This window comes from Mustelus asterias, chromosome 17, assembly GCF_964213995.1.
Source record: "Mustelus asterias chromosome 17, sMusAst1.hap1.1, whole genome shotgun sequence".
Taxonomy (NCBI): domain Eukaryota; kingdom Metazoa; phylum Chordata; class Chondrichthyes; order Carcharhiniformes; family Triakidae; genus Mustelus; species Mustelus asterias.
In genome coordinates, this window is record NC_135817.1 from 70,751,803 (window position 1) to 70,776,264 (window position 24,462).

At 44.4% G+C, this 24,462-nt stretch overlaps 1 protein-coding gene across 1 annotated transcript; it reads right to left on the reverse strand.

The window, feature by feature from the left end:
- Positions 1–6,580: 6,580 nt before the first annotated feature.
- Positions 6,581–21,241, reverse strand: LOC144506191 (immunoglobulin lambda-1 light chain-like). Its single transcript, XM_078232046.1, has 5 exons — positions 20,882–21,241; positions 15,373–15,678; positions 13,164–13,273; positions 9,221–9,317; positions 6,581–7,577 (listed from the first exon to the last, which is right to left on the reverse strand). The coding sequence occupies exons 1-5, from the start codon at positions 21,216–21,218 to the stop codon at positions 7,570–7,572; spliced, it is 858 nt and encodes a 285-aa protein (XP_078088172.1). The 5' UTR covers positions 21,219–21,241; the 3' UTR covers positions 6,581–7,569.
- Between the last annotated feature and the right edge of the window lie 3,221 nt (positions 21,242–24,462).

A 24,462-nucleotide genomic window follows, 5' to 3' on the forward strand; every position in this document is an offset into this window, starting at 1 on the left:
GAAGGTATGACCCTCTCTGTGTGTGAGGGTTGGAGGTGTTCCCCATATTTACCAATGTTTGTGGGGGGTCCAGATGTCCAGGAGAGTGGCCTTTAACTTTACTTTGAGATGGCTCCATCCTTTAAAAAGGGCATTCCAATCTCTGAATTCCAGCTTTGCTGGCATGCCCCCACCCCAGCTGGCCATGTTACTCCTCGCCAGCACTTTGAAGTTACACACAGTGCTGACTGATCTGCCTGGAAAAGGCAGCTGTGAAACCAGTGAGTTGCATACAGCTTTTCTTGCCCATTAAGTTTAGGTATAACCGTGCCAATTTGCATACTATGACAATATTGAGCCTTTGCCTCAATTCACTAAGCTATATAGAATGCAATTGGGGTCGGAATCTGCTTTGGGTATTTAAATTCAGATTAATTGATCCAACTATAATTTTCTTCTCTCCACCAATCCCAAAGTTTCTGTGTCAACATTTCATACAAGGCAAGCATCGAAGTTTTGAATAAACCACAAGCTGCTAAAAATAGACGTTCCCTGATGTTTTTTAAAGAAGTATCCTGTTTGGCTTTACACAGTATTAACTACTGCAAGAACTATTAATTTGTTGAGTTTACATTACTGTAAATGTTGTGAGGGGTGGGATTAGAATAACAGTTTGTTACAATACAACTCGCACTTTTTCAGTGTTAACACAGTATCTGCACAGTGAAATGCAAATAGACCCGATCATTTCCTTTTTAGGTTGAACCTGTTGTTCCTGACATGTCTCAAACTTTAGGAGCCATGCACTGTTTAATCAAATTGATTTCCAGATTAAATATTGAGTGACATTGAATAGCATTACCATTTTTGAACATAGCAGGGGTGATTCTCTCATTCCAACCCGCTAATTTTTTGGCGGGTTCAGTTAGGAGATCCATAGAACCCTACAGTGCAGAAGGAGGCCATTTGGTCCATCACGTCTGCACCGACCACAATCCCACCCAGGCCCTATCCCCATAACCCCATGCATTTACCCCAGCTAGTCCTCCTGACACTAAGAGTCAATTTACCATGGCCAATGCACATCTTTGGACTGTGGGAGGAAACCAGAGCACCCGGAGGAAATCCACGCAGACACGGGGAGAATGTGCAGACTCCACACAGACGGTGACCCAAGCCGGGAATTGAACCCGGGTCCCTGATTCTGTGAGACAGCGGTGCTAACCATTGTGCCATTGTGCCACCTGAGATTTATTTTTTAAAATGCACGCATGCGCAATTCTTGGGATTCTCTCCCACCTCCGGAAAGCAGGCATGGTCAGGACCACGCAGGAAACCGATGGGAAGACCAGGTAAGTTTAAATCTATTTTTAATGTTATTTGTATATGATTATCAGGCCCGGGACTGAATTCTCCGGGCCCGATAGCATCTCCCACTCCGCCAGTACAACTTCACTCCGGCAGGGTTTAGAGTAGCTCCCCACTTTCAGGGAAGTAGCAGGAGACCCTGCTGGAGTGTACGGGGACAATTGCGGCCCCCCAGGATGTTGGGCAGTGGGGAGGTGGTGCCACCTGGGCAATGCCAGCCTGTGCCACCCGGCACTGCCCAAGGGGCAAAGTGTCCATGCCCAGGGGGCATGTTGGCGATGCCCACCAGGCATTGGGCAGTGCCAAGGGGTGGGGGGGTCCTGCTGCCACTCTGCCATTTGGATCCAGTCGGGACTGGAGAGAGGCCAGCAATTGGGGTGGGCCGGGGTGGTGGGGTGAGTGGGGAGGGTCTGCTGGGGTGGAGTGTTGGGGGGTTTCTGCCATGGTGGAGGTGTGGGGGGTTCTGCCGGGTTATGGTGCGGGGATCTGCCGGTGTAGGGGGGATCGTCACTGCTGGGACGGGGGGTGGGGGAGGGCTGGAGATCAGGGCACTTCTGGAGGGGGGGGGGGTGCGGTTTGGGGCTAGCCCGGGGACGCTCATGGGGGCTGCGATCAGGCGTTGTGGGGGGCTGGAGGGGTAGAACTGCGGGGTCCCGGGTTGGCCAGCGATTGAGTGCAGTCTGATAGCTCAGGGCCAGTGCGCATGCGCAGAGTTCCGGAACTGTCAGCCTCTGGCATGAATAGGCCCCGCCCCCCCCAAGCTTTTAATGATATTCACAATTGTGAACTCTACATTGCACAGAGTGTGGGAGATTCGAGTCTGAACTCCCACTGAGAAAACAATCACGATTTACACCAGTTTTCCCATGAATTCAGCACTTAGAATAGAATTTTTTTGGGAGAATCGCCCCCAGCGAATGGCTTCATTCCTGACCTCCCAAATCTTTTTTCCATCTATAAGGCACAAGACAATGTAATCAAATGCCCTCCACTTGCAGCTGCAACCATACTTGAAACATTCCCGTTATCCAAAAGAAAGCACCTCGGCATTCTATCCACCACGTGGCACAGTGGTTAGCACTGCTGCCTCACAGCGCCAGAGACCCATATTCGATTCCCGGCTTGGGTCACTGTCTGTGCGGAGTCTGCACATTCTCCCCGTGTCTGCGTGGGTTTCCTCTGGGTGCTCCGGTTTCCTCCCACAGTCTGAAAGACGTGCTGATTAGGGTGCATCGGCCGTGCTAAATTCTCCCTCAGTGTAACCCGAACAGGCACCGGAATGCGGCAATTGGGGGATTTTCACAGTAACTTTATTGCAGTGTTAATGTAAGCATACTTTTGACATTAATGAATAAACTTAAATTTAATATTCATTCCCTTCACTGTGAACGTGCTGTGACTGCAGTATGTGCGTACCATCGTCAAATTGCCCTGTTCCATTGACAGGACCTCGAACCATACATACATCACCACAAAGTAGGATGAGAGCAGAAGGCACATGGGAACATTATCAGATTGTTCCTTCACCAACTGGGTCAAAATTCTGGAACCCCCCCCCCGCCCCCCCCCCAATAACATTGCGATGTACCTACGCCACAAGGACTGCAGTGGTTCAAGAAGGTGACTCACCATCACCACCTTGAGGACAATTTAAGATGGGCAATAAAAAAAAGTTTATTTATTAGTAGCAAGTAGGCTTACATTCACACTGTAATGAAGTTACTGTGAAAATACCCTAGTCGTTGTACTCCGGCACCTGTTTGGGTACACAGAGGGAGAATTTAGCATAGTCAATTCACCTAACCAGCACGTCTTCCAGACTATGGGAGGAAGCCGGAGCTAATTTGAAACACACAACCCTGGAACACCTAAATAACAAGGACACCTATGTCAGACTCCTATTTATTGACTACAGCTCACCCTTCAACACCATTATTCCCACTAAACTCATCTCCAAACTCTGTGGCCTGGGCTTCGGCTCCTCCCTCTGCGACTGGATCCTGAACTTCCTAACTCACAAACCACAATCAGTAAGGATAGGCAACAACACCTCCTCCGCGATCATCTTCAACACCGGTGTCCCACAAGGCTGTGTCCTCAGCCCCCTACTATACTTATAAGCCTATGACTGTGTGGCCAAAGTCCCCTCCAACTCGATTTTCAAGTTTGCTGACAACACCACCGTAGTGGGTCGGATCTGAAACAATGACGAGACAGAGTACAGGAATGAGATAGAGAATCTGGTGAACTGGTGCGGCAACAATAATCTCTCCCTCAATGTTAACAAAGTGAAGGAGATTGTCATCGACTTCAGGAAGCGTAAAGGAGAACATGCCCCTGTCTACATCAACAGGCACAAAGTAGAAAGGGTCGAGAGCTTCAAGTTTTTAGGTGTCCAGATCACCAACAACCTGTCCTGGTCCCATCATGCCGACACTATAGTTAAGAAAGCCCACTAGCGCCTCTACTTTCTCAGAAGACTAAGGACATTTAACATGTCAGCTACAACTTTCACCAACATTTACAGATGCACCATAGAAAGCATTCTTTCTGGTTGTATCACAGCTTGGTATGGCTCCTGCTCTGCCCAAGACCGCAAGAAACTACAAAAGGTCGTGAATGTAGCCCAATCCATCATGCAAACCAGTCTCCAATCCATTGACTCTGTCTACACTTCCCATTGCCTCGGCAAAGCAGCCAGCATAATTAAGGACCCCCACACACCCCGGACATTCTCTCTTCCACCTTCTTCCATCGGGAAAAAGATACAAAAGTCTGAGGTCATGTACCAACCGACTCAAGAACAGCTTCTTCCCTGCTGCTGTCAGACTTTTGAATGGACTTACCTTGCATTAAGTTGATCTTTTTCTACACCCTAGCTATGACTGTAACACTACATTCTGCACTCTCTTTTTCTTCTCTATGAACAGTATGCTTTGTCTTATAGTGCGCAAGAAACAATACCTTTCACTGGATGTTAATACATGTGACAATAAATCAAATCAAACATAACTTGTATTCTGATCTGTATTGCACAAGCATAAAAGTCATGGCTGGAATGCACTGAATTCCACCCAGCATATGCAGTTATACAAAGTCAATGTCTTATTTCATATGGGCTTTTCACTGCTAATATTAAAATAAAGACCAAGCACACACTTTCAAAATAAGCGGGCATGTGCTTTTATTTGATATAATTTTCCTTAAATTGAACAGAACAATATTTGCAAGAAAACATAGAAGGTGAACAGTAACCCAGCTATCTGGCAATGACAGTGTACTGTTTTCTCTGATGATGAAGGGATGGAGTTGAAAGCTTCATGTCATTCACCGGGAGCCCCTCCACTCTGGCTAGAATTTGAACACCATAGAAAGCATCCTTTCTGAATGTATCACAGCTTGGTGTAACTCCTTCTCAATGTAAACCCAGTCAATGTAACCCAGTCCCATCCATTGACTCCGTCTACACTTCCCACTGCCTCTGAAAATTAAGGACCCATGCACCCTGGACATACTCTCCCATTTTCTTCTGTTGGGAAAAAGGTACAAAACTCTGAGGTCACGTACCAACCGACTCAAGAACAGCTTCTTCCCTCCTGCCATCAGAATTTTGAAGGGACCTACCTTATATTAAGCTGATTTTTCTCTACACCCTAGCTATGATTGTAACACTACATTCTGCACGCCCTCCTTCTCACCTATGTACTTTATGTACAATATGCTTTGTATAGCAAGAAACAATGCTTTTCACTGTATCCCATTACATGTGACAATAATAAATCAAATCAAGTCAAGCGTCTCACTGTTTTCACTAAGTGATGCCAGAAAACCTGGATGGACTGCAGTGTTTGTAACCGTTGTCATCTGATGTATATGGGAAAGCAGCACAATCACAGTGTGACTGCTCAAAAATCAAGATCACATATTATTTACAGCACAGAAACAGGCCATTTGGTCTAACTGGTTTATTGTTGTTTATGTTCTAGGAATCCCACTATACCCTTTAAACCCATTAACAATTTTTTTTAATATACTTTTCCAATTCAATCAAATCAAGTCCAATTCAGAGTCTCAACAAGTTGAGACATTTCCGATCCAAGCTGACAAGACAGGGTGGTGCGACCCTTTACCCTGTCTTGGGCCTGATCCACATGAGCCAAGCTGATTGGAGTACGCGGAGGTTTCCTCCTCCAAGGCTTGATCTCATTTGCATCTTAGCCAAAAGGCCGAGATGCCGCTTTTAAAACTTGCTTCATATGAAAATGAAGCTTAAATGCAACCCAATGACCTCAACCAAGTGCAGCATCCGTATAATCGCTTCTCGATCTTTTGGCTAAGATCAAGTGTAGTATGGTCGGCAGCCCATGGTCGGCCGCACTTGGTTGAGGTCATTAGGTTACACTAAAGCTTCATATGTTTCATATGAAGCAATTTTTTAAAGCGGCATCTCGGCCTTTTGGCTAAGATGCAAATGAGCTCAAGTCTTGGAGGAGGAACCTCCCCCTTCTCCAATCAGCTTGGCTCATGTAGATCGGGCCCAGGACAGGGTGGTTTGGTCGCTCGCCCTGTCTTGTCAGCCTGGATCTGAAATGTCTCAACTTGTTGAGACTCTGAATTGGATTTGATTTGATTGAATTGGAAAAGTATTTTTTTTAAAATCCGTATAACTACACTTGATCTTAGCCAAAAGGCCGAAAACCCATTAACAAAACTTCTCTTTCTCACTCATGTAATTACCTAACTTCCCCTTAATTTCATCTGTATTGTTTGCCTCAAGTACGACATGAGTTCCACATTCTCGCCACTCTGAGTAAAGAATTGATTCATTGGTGACCATTTTAGCAGCATAGTGGTTAGCACTGCTGCCTCACAGTGCCAGGAACCCGGGTTCGATTCCCGGCTTGCGTCACTGTCTGTGTGGAGTTTGCATGTTCTCCCTGTGTCTGCGTGGGTTTCCTCCGGGTGCTCTGGTTTCCTCCCACAGCCTGAAAGACGTGCTGATTAGGTTCATTGACCTGAACAGGCTCCGGAGTGTGGCGACCAGGGGAATTTCACAGTAACTTCATTGCAGTGTTAATGTAAGCCTTACTTGTGACAAATAAATAAACTTTAACTTTACTTTATCTTAAACTTGTGACTCTTGGTTTTGAACTCCCCATTGCACTCACCCCTCTGCCCCTCTCTGTGATTAATTAATTAAGTGCAAATAACTGTACAAAGAACTCCGAATTTTGTCAACTCCAATCCATTTTAATCTTTATACATTGCTGAGTTGTTTTTGAATCAGTTCACAGAGCATTAGTAGTTATATTACAATCCAAAATCGTATGCAAGGATAGACGTGGCAAAAAGAATTTAAAAAAACAGTTGCATACCAAAAAGAAATCATGAAAACACAATTCATTACGGTTAAACAACCGGGTCAGGCATCAACATTCCCAAATATCTCTAATTCTGCCCTAATTGTAATGATGGTCTAGATCTAACACTGAGCAGAAAGCCTCAGTTACTTTCTCCCCAGTATTAATCGGCCTTTAATGGTATTTCAGCTTACACATTCTAACTGGCTATTTCATTATAAGTATTTTGGAATGTGTTGAAGTTATGAATGGAACTCGATAAATGCAAGCCTCGATAAATTCTAAACCATCTCCAGTATGGTGATACAGTTGCTTAGTCTTCAGCTTCAAATGCAGGCACAACCCATTAAAGTTCATGTCACGCAATTCAGCTCTCTGTTTATCATGGGGTGTATGTAGGCATTTCCCACAGCATCCTGTACACCTGACCGTACATCTCTTGATGTCCAATCATTGGTGGAGATAGATTGTGAATGACACAAATGAAAGTGCTTGTGGTCAAAATGGGAAATCAGTTTCATCTGTGGACAAGTTTGCAGTGGAAGTTAGATAAATTATATCTTTAACAAGAGCACTCTGACATATGTTTATTTTAAGTTGGAAACAGCAGAATTCTAAGCTTGTCTAAGCTTGGAGCTAAATAGGATGGAGGGTTATAGATAGGTCTGGAAGGTAGGGATGTGTTCGGCACAACTTGTGGGCCGAAGGACCTGTTTGTGCTGTAGTTTTTCTATGTTTCTATGTTTTTCAATTGGACTATTTTGGACTTCAAGGTCCGATAGATTGGCATTTGTTGCTCCAGTGAGTTCTGCTTGTAACTGTTGTTCTTTTATCACTTGGCACTGTTGGTTCAAATTCGTCATCAATATCCTGGGAACAAGAAATGATAAACATGGTGAATGAGAGATTGCAAAAATGGAAGATTGTAGTATTGTTGTGGCATGCTCAGTGTATAGAACCATAGAAAATTACAGCTCAGAAACAAGCCTTTTGGCCCTTCTTGTCTGTGCCGAACCATTTGTTGCCTAGTCCCACTGACCTGCACTTGGACCATATCCCTCCACACCCCTCTCATCCATGAACCCGTCCAAGTTTTTCTTAAATGTTAAAAGCATTTACCACTTTATCCGGCAGCTCATTCCACACTCCCACCACTCTCTGCGTGAAGAAGCTCCCCCTAATATTCCCTTTAAACTTTTCTCCTTTCACCCTCAACCCATGCCCTCTGGTTTTTTTCTCCCCTAGCCTCAGTGGAAAAAGCCTGCTTGGATTCACTCTATCTATACCCATCAAAATCTTATACACCTCTATCAAATCTCCCCTCAATCTTCTACGCTCCAGGGAATAAAGTCCCAACCTATTCAATCTCTCTCTGTAACTCAGCTTCTCAAGTCCCGGCAACATCCTTGTGAACCTTCTCTGCACTCTTTTAACCTTATTTACATCCTTCCTGTAACTAGGTGACCAAAACTGTACACAATACTCCAAATTCGGCCTCACCAATGCCTTATATAACCTTACCATAACACTCCAACTTTTATACTCGATACTTCGATTTATAAAGGCCAATGTACCAAAGGCACTCTTTACGACCCTATCCACCTGTGACGTCACTTTTAGGGAATTCTGTACCTGTATTCCCAGATCCCTCTGTTCAACTGCACTCTTCAGAGTCCTACCATTTCCCCTGTACATTCTACTTTGGTTTGTCCTTCCAATGTGCAATATCTCACACTTGTCTGCGTTAAATTGCATTTGCCATTTTTCAGCCCATTTTTCTAGTTGGTCCAAATCCCTCTGCAAGCTTTGAAAACCTTCCTCACTGCCCACTACACCTCCAATCTTTGTATCATCAGCAAACTTGCTGATCCAATTTACCACATTATCATTCGGATCATTGATATAGATCTCAAACAACAATGGACCCAACACCGATCCCTGCGGCACAGTCCAACGCCGGCATCTCCACATCATGCACACCACTAGTCACAGGCCTCCACTCAGAGAAGCAATCCTCCACAACCACTCTCTGGCTTCTTCCATTGATGTGGAGATGCCGGCGTTGGACTGGGGTAAGCACAGTAAGAAGTCTCACAACACCAGGTTAAAGTCCAACAGGTTTATTTGGTAGCAAATACCATAAGCTTTCGGAGCAATGCTCCTTCGTCAGATGGAGTGGTCTCTGTTCTCAAACAGGGCACAGACACAGAAATCAAATTACAGAATACTGATTAGAATGCAAATCTCTACAGCCAGCCAGGTGTTAAATGTACAGACAATGTGGGTGGAGGGAGCATTCAACACAGGTTAAAGAGATGTGTATTGTCTCCAGACAGTACAGCTTGTGAAATTGTGCAAGTCCAGGAGGCAAGCTGTGGGGGTTACTGATAATGTGACATAAATCCAACATCCCGGTTTAGACCGTCCTCATGTGTGCGGAACTTGGCTATCAGTTTCTGCTCAGTGACTCTGTGCTGTCGTGTGTCATGAAGGCCGCCTTGGAGAACGCTTACCTGAAGATCTAAGGCTGAATGCCCGTGACTGCTGAAGTGCTCCCCCACAGGAAGAGAACAGTCTTGCCTGGTGATTGTCAAGCGGTGTCTTTCCTGTCTGGAAACAATACACATCTCTTTAACCTGTGTTGAATGCTCCCTCCACCCACATTATCTGTACCTTTAAGACCTGGCTGGCTGTAGAGATTTGCATTCTAATCAGTATTCTGTAATTTGATTTCTGTGTCTGTGCCCTGTTTGAGAACAGAGACCACTCCATCTGACGAAGGAGCATTGCTCCGAAAGCTTATGGTATTTGCTACCAAATAAACCTGTTGGACTTTAACCTGGTGTTGTGAGACTTCTTACTGTTCTTCCATTGAGCCAGTGTCTAATCCAATTTACTACCTCCCCATGTATACCTAGCGACTGAACCTTCCTAACTAACCTCCCATCAGGGACCTTGTCAAAGGCTTTGCTGAAATCCAGGAAGACAACATCCACCGCCTTCCTTTCATCCACTTTCCTAGTAACCTCCTCGAAAAACTCTAATAGATTGGCCAAGCATGACCTACCACGCACAAAGCCATGTTGACTCTCCCTAATAAGTCCCTGTCTATCCAAATATTTGTAGATCCTATCCCTTATCACACCTTCCAATAACTTGCCCACCACCGACGTCAAACTTACTGGCCTATAATTTCCCGGATTTCTTTTGGAACCTTTTTTAAACAACGGAACAACATGAGCCACCCTCCAATCATCCGGCACCTCCCCCGTGAATACTGACATTTTAAATATGTCTGCCAGGGCCCCTGCAAGTTCAGCACTAGCTTCCCTCAAGGTCCGTGGGAATACCCTGTCTGGTCCTGGGGATTTATCCACTCTGATTTGCCTCAAGACAGCGAGCACCTCCTCCCCTTTAATCTGTAAAGGTTCCATGACTTCCCTACCTGTTTGCCCTATTTCCGTAGACTCCATGCCCGTTTCCTCAGTAAATACGGATGCAAAAAAACCATTTAGTATCTCCCCCATCTCTTTTGGTTCCATACAGTCTACCACTCTGGTCTTCAAGAGGACCAATTTTATCCCTCACTATCCTTTTGCTCCTAACATACCTATAGAAGCTCTTTGGATTTTCCTTCACTCTGTCTGCCAAAGCAACCTCATGTCTTCTTTTAGCCCTCCTGATTTCCCTCTTAAGTAGCTTCTTGCACTTTTTATACTCCTCGAGCATCTGATGTGTTCCCTGCTGCCTGTACATTTCATACAACTCTCTCTTCCTCTTAATCAGTGTTACAATCTCCCTCGAGAACCAAGGTTCCTTATTCCTATTTACTTTGCCTTTAATCCTGACAGGAACATACAAACTCTGCGCTCTCAAAATTTCTCCTTTGAAGGCCTCCCACTTTCCATTTACATCCTTACCAGAGAACAGCCTGTGCCAATCCACACTTCCCAGATCCCTTCTCATTTCATCAAATTTGGCCTTTTTCCAGTTCAGAACTTCAACCCGAGGACCAGATCTATCCTTATCCATGATCAGGTTGAAACTAATGGCATTATGATCACTGGATCCAAAGTGTTCCCACACACTCACATCCATCACCTGCCCTAACTCATTTCCCAATAGGAGATCCAATATCGCATCCTCTCCAGTTGGCACCTCTATATACTGATGTAGAAAATTCTCCTGAACACATTTTACAAACTCTACCCCGTCTAAACCTTTAACAGTATGCGAGTCCCAATCTATATGTGGAAAATTAAAATCCCCTACTATCACAACTTTGTGTTTCTTGCAGTTGTCAGCTATCTCTCCGCTGATTTGCTCCTCCAATTCTCGCTGACTATTGGGTGGTCTATAATACAACCCCATTAACGTGGTCATACCTTTCCTGTTTCTCAGCTCCACCCCTGAGAATTACTAAGAACAACCAATTTAAGATTGTCAGTGGGGCTCGCAGTGTGGCACATTTGTGTGCACTGGAAGCTACATATATTAATGCACAGGATGGGTTTATTAATTAACTTTGTGGATAGGTAACCTTTCCAAAGGGTGGCCTGTGGCATCCGCTGTGGCCTGGTATTCAGAGAGGACTTCAAAGTCTGCCTGGAGTGCGGGTCCCTAATCCATGCTGGTTTGTCCGTAATGCCATGGATGGAGCAGTCAGTAGCGTGGCGGAGAGGGTGGGGTTGTTGGGCATGTTTGTAGAACTTTCTAGAGACCTGTACGCACAATCAAGTGTAGCAGTGGTGGAGTGCTGCACTATTAACAGTGCCATCTTTCAGATTCAGTGTTAAACCATGATGTCATCTGCTCTCAAAGCTGGATGCAAAATATTCCACGCTATTATTCAAAGAATGGAGCAAGATTTTCCTCAGTATCTTGGCCAATATTTCTCTCTGTGCCAACATCACTAAAGCAGATATCTGGCCATACTGTTTATGGGATCTTGCTGTGGGAAAATTGGCTGCCACATTACCTACATTGCACAGTGAGCACACATCAAATTGCCTAATTGATTGTCAAGTGATTTGAGCCATCCTGAGGTCATGAAAGATGCTATATCAATGCGAATTTGTTGTTTTTCTCTTTGGAAATTTTGACAACCTCTGCAATGAAAGAGTGTAAATCAAGCACGTATGAACAATGGGTTACGCTCACCTCTGTTTGCTGCCATAATCAAACAAATAGTTGAATATGCAGTAGGTTTCTTCATGGGGCGACACAGTGGCACAGTGGTTAGCACTGCTGTCTCACAGCACCAGGGACCCGGGTTTGATTCCTGGCTTGGGTCACTGTCGGTGTGGGGTTTGCACGCTCCCCCCGTGTCTGCATGGGTTTCCTCCAGGTGCTCTGGTTTCCTCCCACAATCTAAAGATGTGCGGGTTAGGTGGATTGGCCATGCTAAATTGCCCCTTAGTGTCAGGGCGACTAGCTAGGGCAAATGCATGGGATTATGGAGATGGGACCTGTTTGGGATTGTGGTCAGTGTGGACGCGGTGGGCCAAATGGCCTCCTTCTGCACTGTAGGATTCTATGATTATATTTATGTGACTTTTTCATTAAATTTAGTGAACGGAGGAATAGAGACCTCACAAAAAAATGAGCAAAGGCTATCAATGTGTCACTGATCCTCCACTGGGTACAATCTTCTTCATCAGGTACTTCCTTCAGTTTCTTTCACTTCCTGGTGAAATAATCACCTACAAAATCTCAAAGAAGGGCAAATCTCAAAATTCTAAATAATGTTATAATGAACAGTGTCATTCTAAGATGACCGATTGCACTCAACATTTGGTCACCTCTTTTTATGATGACCTATTGATCCAGTTCATATCACTGTCTGTGTGGAGTTTGCACATTCTCCTCGTGTCTGCGTGGGTTTCCTCCGGGTGCTCCGGTTTCCTCCCACAGTCCAAAGATGTGTGGGTTAGGTTGTTTGGCCAGGTTAAAAATTGCCCCTTAGAGTCCTGGGATGTGTAGGTTAGAGGGATTAGCGGGTAAATATGTGGGGGTAGGGCCTGGGTGGGATTGTGGTCGGTGCAGACTCGATGGGCCGAATGGCCTCCTTCTGCACTGTAGGGTTTCTATGTTTCTATGTTTATATCTGAAGGTGTTTGAGTATGATGAATTATAATGGGAGGCACTTTTCACTTATAGAGTTATTTGCTGCATGGACCAGGGACCAGATCACACACCTTTTTAAGTAGGGAGTTCATTTGTGGGATGAGGAGAACATAATTCTTGCCCAATGCAAACAAAAATCTATCGGAAAGAAGCGACACAACAAAGGTCTGGAGGAGGGGTTTGGCAGTCTGGGTTATTAATAAATGAACTTAAAGTGATACAAATAGAAAAAGCTTGAATTTCATACAGCCCACTGGTCCCAGACGAAACCTAATAATCCAGCAGACACCACACATGCTTCATAAAATGGCAATAAATGAGAGAACTTACATGAAGTCTGAAATATAAAATAAAGGCTGACATCGCAATCAGTGTTGCCACAACAAGGATCATGAGTCTTAGTACCGTTGCCCACGTCAAACTTTTGTTATCCTTTACATCTGTGAAGAGTTATTGAGAAGGCAGTATATGACTATACACTGATAGGCAGACATTGAAATAAAACCGTTTCATTATCAACGTATCGACTTTAATGGAGATTTTGTTTAACCATTACACACATTTAAGCTTATTTATTAGTGTCACAAGTAGGCTTACATTAACACTGCAATGAAGTTACTGTGAAAATCCCCTAGTCGCCACACTCCGGCGCCTGTTTGGGTACAGTGAGGGAGAATTTAGCATGGCCAATGCACCTAACCAGCACGTCTTTCAGCCTGTGGGAGGGAACTGGAGCACCCGGAGGAAACCCTACATGAAATGATACAAATGAATTGAATTTATGGAGGTCAGCTTGGGTCAGTTAGTCGCATTCGCTGCAGTGCACAGTCTAGGCTGACATTTCACTGGGGAACTCCTGTCAATCTCTGGATGAACACAGTAAGAGTTTTAACAACACCAGGTTAAAAGTTTTTCAGTATCTTGTCTGGATGAAACATTAAAGAAATGTCCTTCTTCAGGCACACGTTAACCATCACGCTATTCAAAGAAGCTTAGGAAGTTCTCTGTTCTCGCAATCAATAGGTTAAAGTCCAACAGGTTTATTTGGTAGCACAGGATTTCGGAGTCTCAGGTTCCTTCTTCAGGTGAGTGAGGAGTTGTGTTCACAAACAGGGCATATACAGACACAAACTCAATTTACAAGATAATCATTGGAATGCGAGTCTTTACAGGTAATCAAGTCTTAAAAGTACGGACAATGTGAGTGGAGAAAGAGTTAAGCACTTATTAAGAGGTGTGAATTGTCTCCAGCCAGGACAGTTAGTGAGATTTTGCAAGCCCAGCACGTCATGGGGGTTATAGATAGTGTGACATGAACCCAAGATCCTGGTTGAGGCCGTCCTCATGTGTGCGGAACTTGGCTATCAGTTTCTGCTTAGCGATTCTGCGTTGTTGTGTGTCGTGAAGGTCGCCTTGGAGAACGCTTACCCGAAGATCAGAAGCTGAATGCCCGTGACCGCTGAAGTGTTCCCCGACAGGAAGAGAACAGTCTTGCCTGGTGATTGTCGAGCGGTGTTCATTCATCCGTTGTCGTAGTGTCTGCATGGTCTCCCCAATGTATCATGCCTCGGGACATCCTTTCCTGCAGCGTATCAGGTAGACAACGTTGGCCGAGTTGCAAGAGTATGTTCTGTGTATCTAGTGGATAGGGTTCTCACGTGAGATGATGGCATCCGTGTCGATGATCCGGCACGTCTTGCCGAGGTTGCTGTGGCAGGGTTGTGTGGTGTCATGGTCACTGTTCTCCTGAAGGCTGGGTAGTTTGTTGCGGACAATGGTCTGTTTGAGGTTGTGCGGTCGTTTGAAGGCAAGAAGTGGGGTGTGGGGATGGCCTTGGCGAGATGTTCGTCTTCATCAATGATATGTTGAAGGGTCCGGAGAAGATGTCGTAGCTTCTCCGCTCTGGGGAAGTACTGGACGATGAAAGGTACTCTGTCCACCATGTCCTGACACACGACAACGCAGAATCGCTGAGCAGAAACTGATAGCCAAGTTCCACACACACGAGGACGGCCTCAACCGGGATCTTGGGTTCATGCCACACTATCTATAACCCCCACGACTTGCCTGGGCTTGCAAAATCTCACTAACTGTCCTGGCTGGAGACAATTCACACCTCTTTAACCTGTGCTTGGCCCTCTCTCCACTCACATTGTCTGTACCTTTAAGACTTGATTACCTGTAAAGACTTGCATTCCAATCATTATCTTGTAAATTGAGTTTGTGTCTGTATATGCCTGTTATTGAACACAACTCTTCACTCACCTGAAGAAGGAGCCTGAGACTCCGAAAGCTAGTGCTGCCAAATAAACCTGTTGGACTTTAACCTGGTGCTGTGAGACTTCTTACAGTGCCTTTCCCAGTCCAACGCCGGCATCTCCACATCATGGCTCCCACTCAACACCAGAAAACAAAGCAGATGAAGAATGCTGTCCAGTGAGGCAGATTAGAAATTAAAGCATCAGTCATCGATTTTGTTTTACTGGTGAGGCATTACATTTAATACCATCTATACAATAGGACATGGTGTTATTTTTACCTTCATTCGGAGCAGAAATCATTTCAGTGATGGGTGCGGACAGTGTTGAGTGGTTCACTTGACAGGAATAATTCCTGCCTTCATTCCAGTCAAATAGAGAAAGATTCAGGAAGCTTATAATGGAGAATGAGCCATCAGTGTTAGCACAGAGCCTCCCATTCTTGGTGCCATTGGTGATCAACTGTCCATCTTGAAACCAGGACACTTGAATGTTCTCAGGGTAGAACTCCAGTGAGATGCAGATTAGCTGTATACCTTCATGAGGGTAAGGCAAAGTCTCTGCTCTTAACTGAACAGTGGGAGAAGCTGAAAATCAATTGTAACAAGTTATACCTTTCATTTCCAATCTTCACTCAGCCTGTACATTTTTCTACTGTTTCCGTCAACCATTACTTTGTGAGTTTATGTCTACGGTGAGACCTGTGTTTAAAAGCTAACCACAGACGTTTTTAAAAGTTGTATTCGGCTGTTCCTGAATTCTCCAGCCATTTATCAAATTCTCCTATGCTGTGACCCCTGTTATCAGATACAAGGTCTGACTGGCTCCCCCCTTGTTTCCTTCAAGATTCTGCTGAATGAAAAAATGTAAAGTTTATTTATTAATCACAAGTAAGGCTTACATTAACACTGCAATGAAGTTACTGTGAAATTTCCCTCGTCGCCACATCCGGCGCCTGTTCGGGTCAATGCGCCCTAACCAGCACATCTTTCAGAATGTGGGAGGAAACTGGAGCACCCGGAGGAAACCCACGCAGACATGACGAGAACGTGCAAACTCCACACAGACAGTGACCCAAGGCAGGAATCAAATCCAGGTCCCTGGCGCTGTGAAGCAGCGGTGCTAACCACTGTGCTACCGCATCAAGATTACTGTTTGCTCCCAGTCTGGATACTCCTGATTCCCCTTCCCCCTCAGGCCTCCATTTCATTTCCTATGTTGTTGTTGGTGGTGGGTGACTGAGTTTGCTGACTTCCTTGAAGTGATTTAGGAGGAAGGCATCGAGATGGGAACCAACGCAAGAAACACAAAACCAAGGGCTAAGATTGGAATAGGCACTGGCTCGACCATCTCAGTGTCTCCAAACTGTCTCTTTTACTTTCTAAGAAAAAATAAGAACAGACCAGACAGGTTGTGCGGGAAGTTGGTTTGAATGTTGTCACTCGGGGAAAAATGTTGGGAAGCATTCCAACTCTGCAAATTGATTGCAAATTTTCTACATGAGTTTTTCTGTAAGACATTTTAGGCCTGAAAGATTTAATATATTTGATTTAATTATAGATAAAATTGGATAAATTATCCCTAACTTGTTGGAATTAAAACATAATAACCACAAGTTACACAGTGAATGTTGGAGGGTGGGGAATGGAAAATAATTTATCTCTGAGCAAAATCTTTGGATTGAATTGGATTCGCCGAGAAATCCTCAAGCAGCAGTTGTTACATTTAATAACTAACCCATGCAGATTACTAAAATGGTTTTGAGCGTCCTGTATGGACTGTGCCACATTCAGAGAGAGGGGTGATCAATTCTGTCAAAATCACCGTAACCATTGTTGTTAATAGGGCGGCACGGTAGCACAGTGGTTAGCTGCCTCACAATGCCAGGGACCTGAGTTCAATTCCGGCTTTGGGTCACTGCCTCCTGGAGTTTGCACGGCCTCCCCGTATCTGCGTGGGTTTCTTCCGGATGCTCCGGTTCCCTCCCACAGTCCAAAGATGTGCGGGTTAGGTTGATTGACCATGCTAAATTGCCTCTTAGTGTCAGGGGGAACTAATGAAGTAAACACCTAACGTTATGGGGACAGGGCCTGGGTGGGATTGTTGTTTGGTGCAGGCTTGATGGGCCGAATGGCCTCCTTCTGCACTGTAGAGATTCTATGATCCTAACTTTGAATCCTGGTCAAAGTTTGAGTTCATCTTTATGTTATTCCTTTCAACGGAGGATGCAGTTAATGCGGACAGCTTGATGTGGTGGGTTTATTGAAACTACAGTTGGTTTTAGTTCAGTTGAAAGGACCTACGTCAAAAATTTGCTGATCATGGAACATACTGATGACCAAAGGAGCGGCAAAATATGCAACCACTACAGACACAGATATGGCCGTGTTTCCTCTCCCACCCCGGTGTCTACACATGGCCCTAGATTCTTATGTCGATAATGGAATCTCGTGTTTCAGATATCAGAAATCTACTAATCTTTAGAAAATAATTGTTTTTGAAACATTTTGCCATCTATTGAAGATTCTGGAGTAGATTGTTGACTGTATGCTTTCTGCCCTCATGGAATCTATTACTGAAAAATACTGAAACATTGTTGACATGATAAAATTACGTACAATTAAATAGAATTAAAAGTGTTGTCTGAGTATGGAGCTTTTGAATTTTGAAAGTCCAACAAATTATTAGTTCCTATTCTTGATAGCCCCATCCTTACTCCTATCATTAACTTTGGGGCAGAATTCCAAATGCATTCCAATCGCACTCCAGGACTTGGTCACCTGGTTTTAGTCAATGCAATACCGAGGGCAGATTGCACTGTCAGAGGTATAGCCAAGGTCTTGTCTGTCTGTCTTGATGGATGTGAAAGTCGCATTGTACTTTGCGAAAAAGAGCAGTAAATTATTCTGATAGCAAAGCCAATATCTTTCCCTCAACTAATAGCGTCATAAACCAATTAACTCATTACTTAACTTATTGATTATTTATGGGATCTTGTTGTGTGCAACATGTCTGCTGTATTTGCCCGTGTACAACAGCTTCCATGAAAAATAATCCATTGGATGTGAAGCACGTTAGGACATGAGGAGGCACTATAAATATTTCCTTCCTCCCTCTGTTGACATTCTCTAAACCCTCCTCTGGAGGGCTGATAACAGCCCAGGCTGGCTCTGTGGATCCCAGAAGAACATTTTTCTTGCCTTCCAGCCATGTTAAAATGAATACCAATTGACCCTTCATCTCCACTTCATTCTTGATTATTATTCAAAACTTTATTGGCTGTAAATCTCTGTAGGTAATTCTGAGGTTGTGAAAGGTGATCACAGAAATCATAGAATCCCTGCAGTGCGGAAGGAGGCCATTCAGCCCATCGAGTCTGCACCGACAACAACCCCACCCAAGCCCTATCCCCGTAACTCCCACATATTTACCCTGCTAATCCCTCTAACCTACTCATCCCAGAACACTAAGGGGCAATTTATCATGGCCAATCAACCTAACCAGCACATCTTTGGATTGTGGGAGGAAACCGGAGCACCCGGAGGAAACCCACGCAGACACGGGGAGAATGTGCAAACTCCACACAGACAGTGACCCAAACCGGGAATTGAACCCAGGTCCCTGGTGCTGTGAGGCAGCAGTGCTGGCCACCGTGCCACCCACAAGATACATGAATGCAAATCTTTCCTTTCCCCTTCAGTGGGATCCCCGGGTTTACTGGGCAGTATACGTGTTGTGCATCCTCTAATGGCACTGTCCTAAATAAATGGTCAACATGGAAAAATGGATGCCAATTTGGCGTGGCTTATTGTGAACGAACCACCCAACATCAATTTCCATGTCCCCTCCAAATCCCGGGATATATTTCACTGATGGACATCTTACTCACCACTCCGTTAAAAATAGTCAGTCACCAGCCAACCGGCTTTAAAAAAAGGCTGCCCCACGATGATAATACTTTGCGGGTGGCATCAACAAGATCAGTGTGAGCTCTCTGCCCCTCAGTAGAAGGAAGACCCTCAAGGGCTGAAGCAGTTCCATGAGGAATACAGCGTGGATATGAGACTCGGGTAAATCTGGGATTTTAGGGTGGGAAGGGTCTTGCTAAGAAGAGGTGTGAGAGGGTGGGGGGGAGACAAAAAGGTGGTCTCCTTCTTTCAGGACCGTCCCCAATGCGCACTGGACACCACCCAAAGGATGTAAACCACCCTCCTCCTCCCCAAGGGTCAATGATAAAATGGCTAGCCCACAATCATCTGCCTTCCCTGAGCAACTATTATGGTGGCAGAGGTGGAATTGGGCTCTTAATTGCCCCTTAATTGGGCAGTTAAGAGCCTCAATAGGCCTAAGAATGGGTGGGCAGCAGGAGGCATACCCACCGATTGCATTATGGGGAAGAGGCTGTAGGTGGGTGGAAGGTGGCCATATTTTATCTGTGCCCCCCCCCCCCCACCCCCTCCCCCTCCATTCCCACACTGAAAACAAGTCTGGCGGTCTGGCGGGGGGGGGGGTCATAAAAATCCACCCCCTCCATGTTCAACACCCGATGGAGTCCGAATCTATTCTAAACCTGATCACCTGTCCTCGTAGCTCTAGAAATTCTTCCAGCATCTTTTCCACATTTACTGAGTAGAAAATACGACCTATCCTTTTCACACTTCTAACCTTCAAATTCTCCTCCTCTATCAGCTGACTTAGAATCACAGTTCAGAAGGAGGCCATTTGGCCCATCGAGCCTGCACCAACAACAATCCCACCCAGGTGCTATCCCCGTAACCCCACATATTTACCCTCCTAGTCCCCCTGACACTAAGGGGCAATTTACCATGACCAATCAACCTAACCCGCACATCTTTGGAATGTGAGAGGAAAACAGAGCACCCGGAGGAAACCCATGCAGACACGGGGAGAACATGCAAACTCCACACAGGCAGTGACCCAAGCCGGGAATCAAACCCGGATCCCTGGTGCTGTGAGGCAGCAGTGCCAACCACTGTGCCACCATGTTGACTTGTTTTGGTCTTCCCCATCCCTATTCATATCTCTCACTCCCAGCAGCCTTCTCTTCCGCACGTTTAAAAACTCAAGTTGGTGCCATTGAAGAAAAGGAAAAACACAAGGAAGAACTTGCATTTACGTAGCTTCTTTCAGGACCTCATTATAGGAAGGATGTGGAAAAGGTTGAAAGGGTGCAGAGGAGATTTACAAGGATGTTGCCTGGATTGAGTGGCATGCCTTATGAGGATAGGCTGAGGGAGCTCGGTCTTTTCTCCTTGGAGAGACGTAGGATGAGAGGAGACGTAATAGAGGTATATAAGATGTTGAGAGGCATAGATCGGGTGGACTCTCAGAGGCTTTTTCCCAGGGTGGAAATGGCTGCTACGAGAGGACACAGGTTTAAGGTGCTGGGGGGTAGGTACAGGGGAAATGTTAGGGGGAAGTTTTTCACACAGAGGGTGGTGGGCGAGTGGAATCGGCTGCCATCAGTGGTGGTGGAGGCAAACTCAATAGGGTCTTTTAAGAGACTCCTGGATGAGTACATGGGACTTAATAGGATGGAGGGTTATAGGTAGGCCTAAAAGGTAGGGATGTGTTGGGCACAACTTGTGGGGCCAAAGGGCCTGTTTTGTGCTGTAGTTTTTCTATGTTTCTATGTTTATACCTCAGAACATTAAAATATATACAACCACTGAAATACTTCTTCAAGTGTTGTCACTGTCTTAAGAACAGGTAGTACTGTTCAATTTTACAGTCAGCTTACATTGCAGGGCGACACTACAACAAACTCACCTTCCACCGTGAGGCGTGTGCCATTACCGTATGCCATTAATGCAGGCGGAGGTATTTCAATAAAAAGCTGACAGAAATAAACACTGGAGTCTTCTAAGTGAAGGTCGTGGATTGTCAAAGACGATGAGTTTGTGGAGAGATCCACTGTAATGTTAGCATGTTCCTTACAATGCCATACTGTATACTTTGCATCATTTTTATTGTAGGTATAATCACACAGTGCTTGTGCACTGTTCTTTTTCCCCCATTTTATCCTCAACTGTTCTCCATTTTTGTTGCTGTAGAGACAGTTTATTATCACTGTCTGTCCTTTTAATGCTCTGATCGCAGACGGCATTTGGGAAACTGTCAGGTTTTGGCTTTTGCCTTGGGGTGAAAAAAAAAACAAAATCATTAATTTATCTGGAACATCCAACATTGACAAACCGTCATCCTGCTCACATGTCACCAATCAACCCGTTTAAAATCCAGTGTCAGTCCATTTCGATGATAACCACTTGACTCCAGTATTCACACACTTTCTGTTTGTTTGCTAAGAGAGAGTCACATACTGTTAGGCCTAGAGGAGAATAGACGGAGCCTCGGTTAGAAGCCTCATCCCCAAAAAAAGACACTTCTGGAATGGGTTCATGGGCCAATTTCTTATTTCACATTTAAAGAGTATCACTCAAGCCTGCCTTTGAAGAAATTAGGAGTATAAAGTAATGCTGCAGCCTGCATTTACAAAAGAAAAGAAAACCATCCTGGAAATGAAAGCAGGAAACACTCGACGTGCGCGTTGGGCTAATCGACATCTGCAAGAGGAAGTTTGACCAGTGTGTCTGGTGGAACCTCCATTACAACTGAACAGCTTCAAGCAGTCAGTTATAAAACCTTATTTAACGGGATTAAAAAACCCAAAATATTTTTGTAACTTTCTCATGTGGATTGGAAGAAAACATTGTAAGCTGCCTCACCTGCGCTGAGAAGGATGTGCAGTAAAATAGAAAGCCTGATGCCTTGATTTTCCAGCAATGACATGATTTGACGAGTTCTGAAAATATAGAAAAGAAAACAATGAGTTTTGAAAGATAACTGTTGTTGCTTTTCCTTCATGTTATTATTCATTTACAGGATGTGGGCAGCTTTATCCCAAATAACCCTTGACAACTTGAGTGGCTTGCAGGGTCATTTCAGAGTCAGCTACATCGTCTGGGTCTGGAGGGCATTAGTGGAAAAATTGAATTTTTCCAACAATGGGAATCATTCGACATTTAATTCCAGATTTTTATTGACTATCCACCATCTGCCATGGTGGGATTCAGACCCATGTCTCCAGAGCTGTTTTCCTGGATTGTTAGTCCAGTGTCAATGTCACTACACCACCACCTCCCCTTCTCGTAGAATCCCTACAGTGCAGAAGGAGGCCATTCAGCCTGTTGAGTCTGCGCTGACTCTCAAGAGACCATCTCACCCGGACCCATCCCCCTGCCCTATCCCCACAACCCAGCTCATCCACCATAGCTAATCTACCTAACCTCCACATAGGACTATTGAGCATGGCCGATCCACCTAACCTGCACATCTTTGGACTGTGGGAGGAAATCGGGGCACCCGGAGAAAACCCACACTGACACAGGGAAACACATGCAAACTCCACACAGACCATAACCCAAGGCCGGAATTGAACCTGGGTCCCTGGTACTACAGCGCTGACCACCTTATAGTGGAGATTGGCTGATTTAGTGTACTTCGACTATCTATCTCTAACACTTTGTCTTAATCTTTAGAAGCGAGTACCTAAACAACATTAAGCCGTCAAAATTGAAGAAATAATGGAGTGAGACTTAAGAGTTAAACAGATTGCCAGTCCATGTAAACTGATTTATGCCTCAGAAGGAGATGTACTAAAAAACTCGGCATTTAAAAAAATGAGTAACTTTTCAGTGAATTATGTGACAGATCAAAGGGACTACAATAAAATAGACTCTAATTAATCAATAGAATGGAAATTGTTTTGTAATATAATGCAGATAGATATTATTTTGAGGTGACACTATGATATTCGTGCTAGAATCAAAACAGGAATATTTTGTAGATACTATGATGTACCATCACATTAAAATTACTGTGTTGAAATATTGCTGTGACAGAGCATCTATTATCTCTTGTTATTTATCACACCCAGACTATATGTTTACTTCTTGTTCTTAATATTCTCTGTGCATGTTAGACAAATGGAGTGAAAAAGATACACAGCCTCTCTGAGTGCCATTATTCTAATTGTCAGGGACAAGGGCAGGAACAAGGGCTATTCATATATTCATTGAACAATCACTTTGCATTGTGCGATTAGGTGTTGATTTGTGGAGAGTACGCTTCTAATGTTAATCTGAGAGTTTGTCAGCCAGCAGTCAGGCTTAATTTTTCTGTTAACAAAGGTGACATTAGGGTGAGTTAAGCTCCTCTGGGAGTCAATTACCTATTGAATTTTGATCAGAATTCCCATTCATTTATGTGTTTCTCAATTAATGTAAAGGATCTCGGTGCTCTGATTTAATAAGGAAGCACAGCATTAAGAAGAGTAATTTCTAAAGTTCTGTTCTAAAGAACGGAATTCAAACACCTGAGTTGAACTGGATAGTTCATTTCCATAGAGAGTAGAATATCACAATGTCACAAATCTCACTGTGTGCTGCCATTCCCTGACTCAAAGTTTAAAAATTGGTTTAGTTTATTAGCTTTGTTAATTTATTTATTTGCATTATCAAGCTTTTGTTAACCAAAAAGCAAGAAGGTTTGGCTTTAGCACCTTAAGAAGTTTAACAACACCAGGTTAAAGTCCAACAGATTTATTTGGTAGCAAAGGCCACACAAGCTTTCGGAGCTCTAAGCCCCTTCTTCAGGTGAGTGGGAATTCTGTTCACAAACAGAGCATATAAAGACACAAACTCAATTTACATGAATAATGGTTGGAATGGTTGGAACCTGGTGTTGTTAAACTTCTTACTGTAAAAACTTCGTCCCAGTTTTAGTAAAGACGATTTCCAACCATTATTCATGTAAATTGAGTTTGTGTCTTTATATGCTCTGTTTGTGAACACAATTCCCACTCACCTGAAGAAGGGGCTTAGAGCTCCGAAAGCTTGTGTGGCTTTTGCTACCAAATAAATCTGTTGGACTTTAACCTGGTGTTGTTAAACTTCTTACTGTGTTTACCCCAGTCCAACGCCGGCATCTCCACATCATGTTTAGCACCTTATACAGACCATGGCAAACACTCAATCTCATTGTTAGTCTGTAAATATCAATAAAGTTCAAAGATGTGTAGGTTAGGTGGATTGGCCATGGTAAATGTGCAGGGTTACAAGGATTGGGCAGGGAAGTGGGCCTGAGGAGAGTTGGTGTAGAGTCAATGGCCTCCTTCTGCACTGTAGGGATTCTATGTTTCTAAATGAGTTCAAAATTTATTTATTGGTGTCGCAAGTAGCCTTACATTAACACTGCAATGAAGTTACTGTGAAATTCCCCTAGTTGCCACACTCCGGCGCCTATTCAGTCTTTCAGACTGTGGGAGGAAACCAGAGGACCCGGAGGAAACC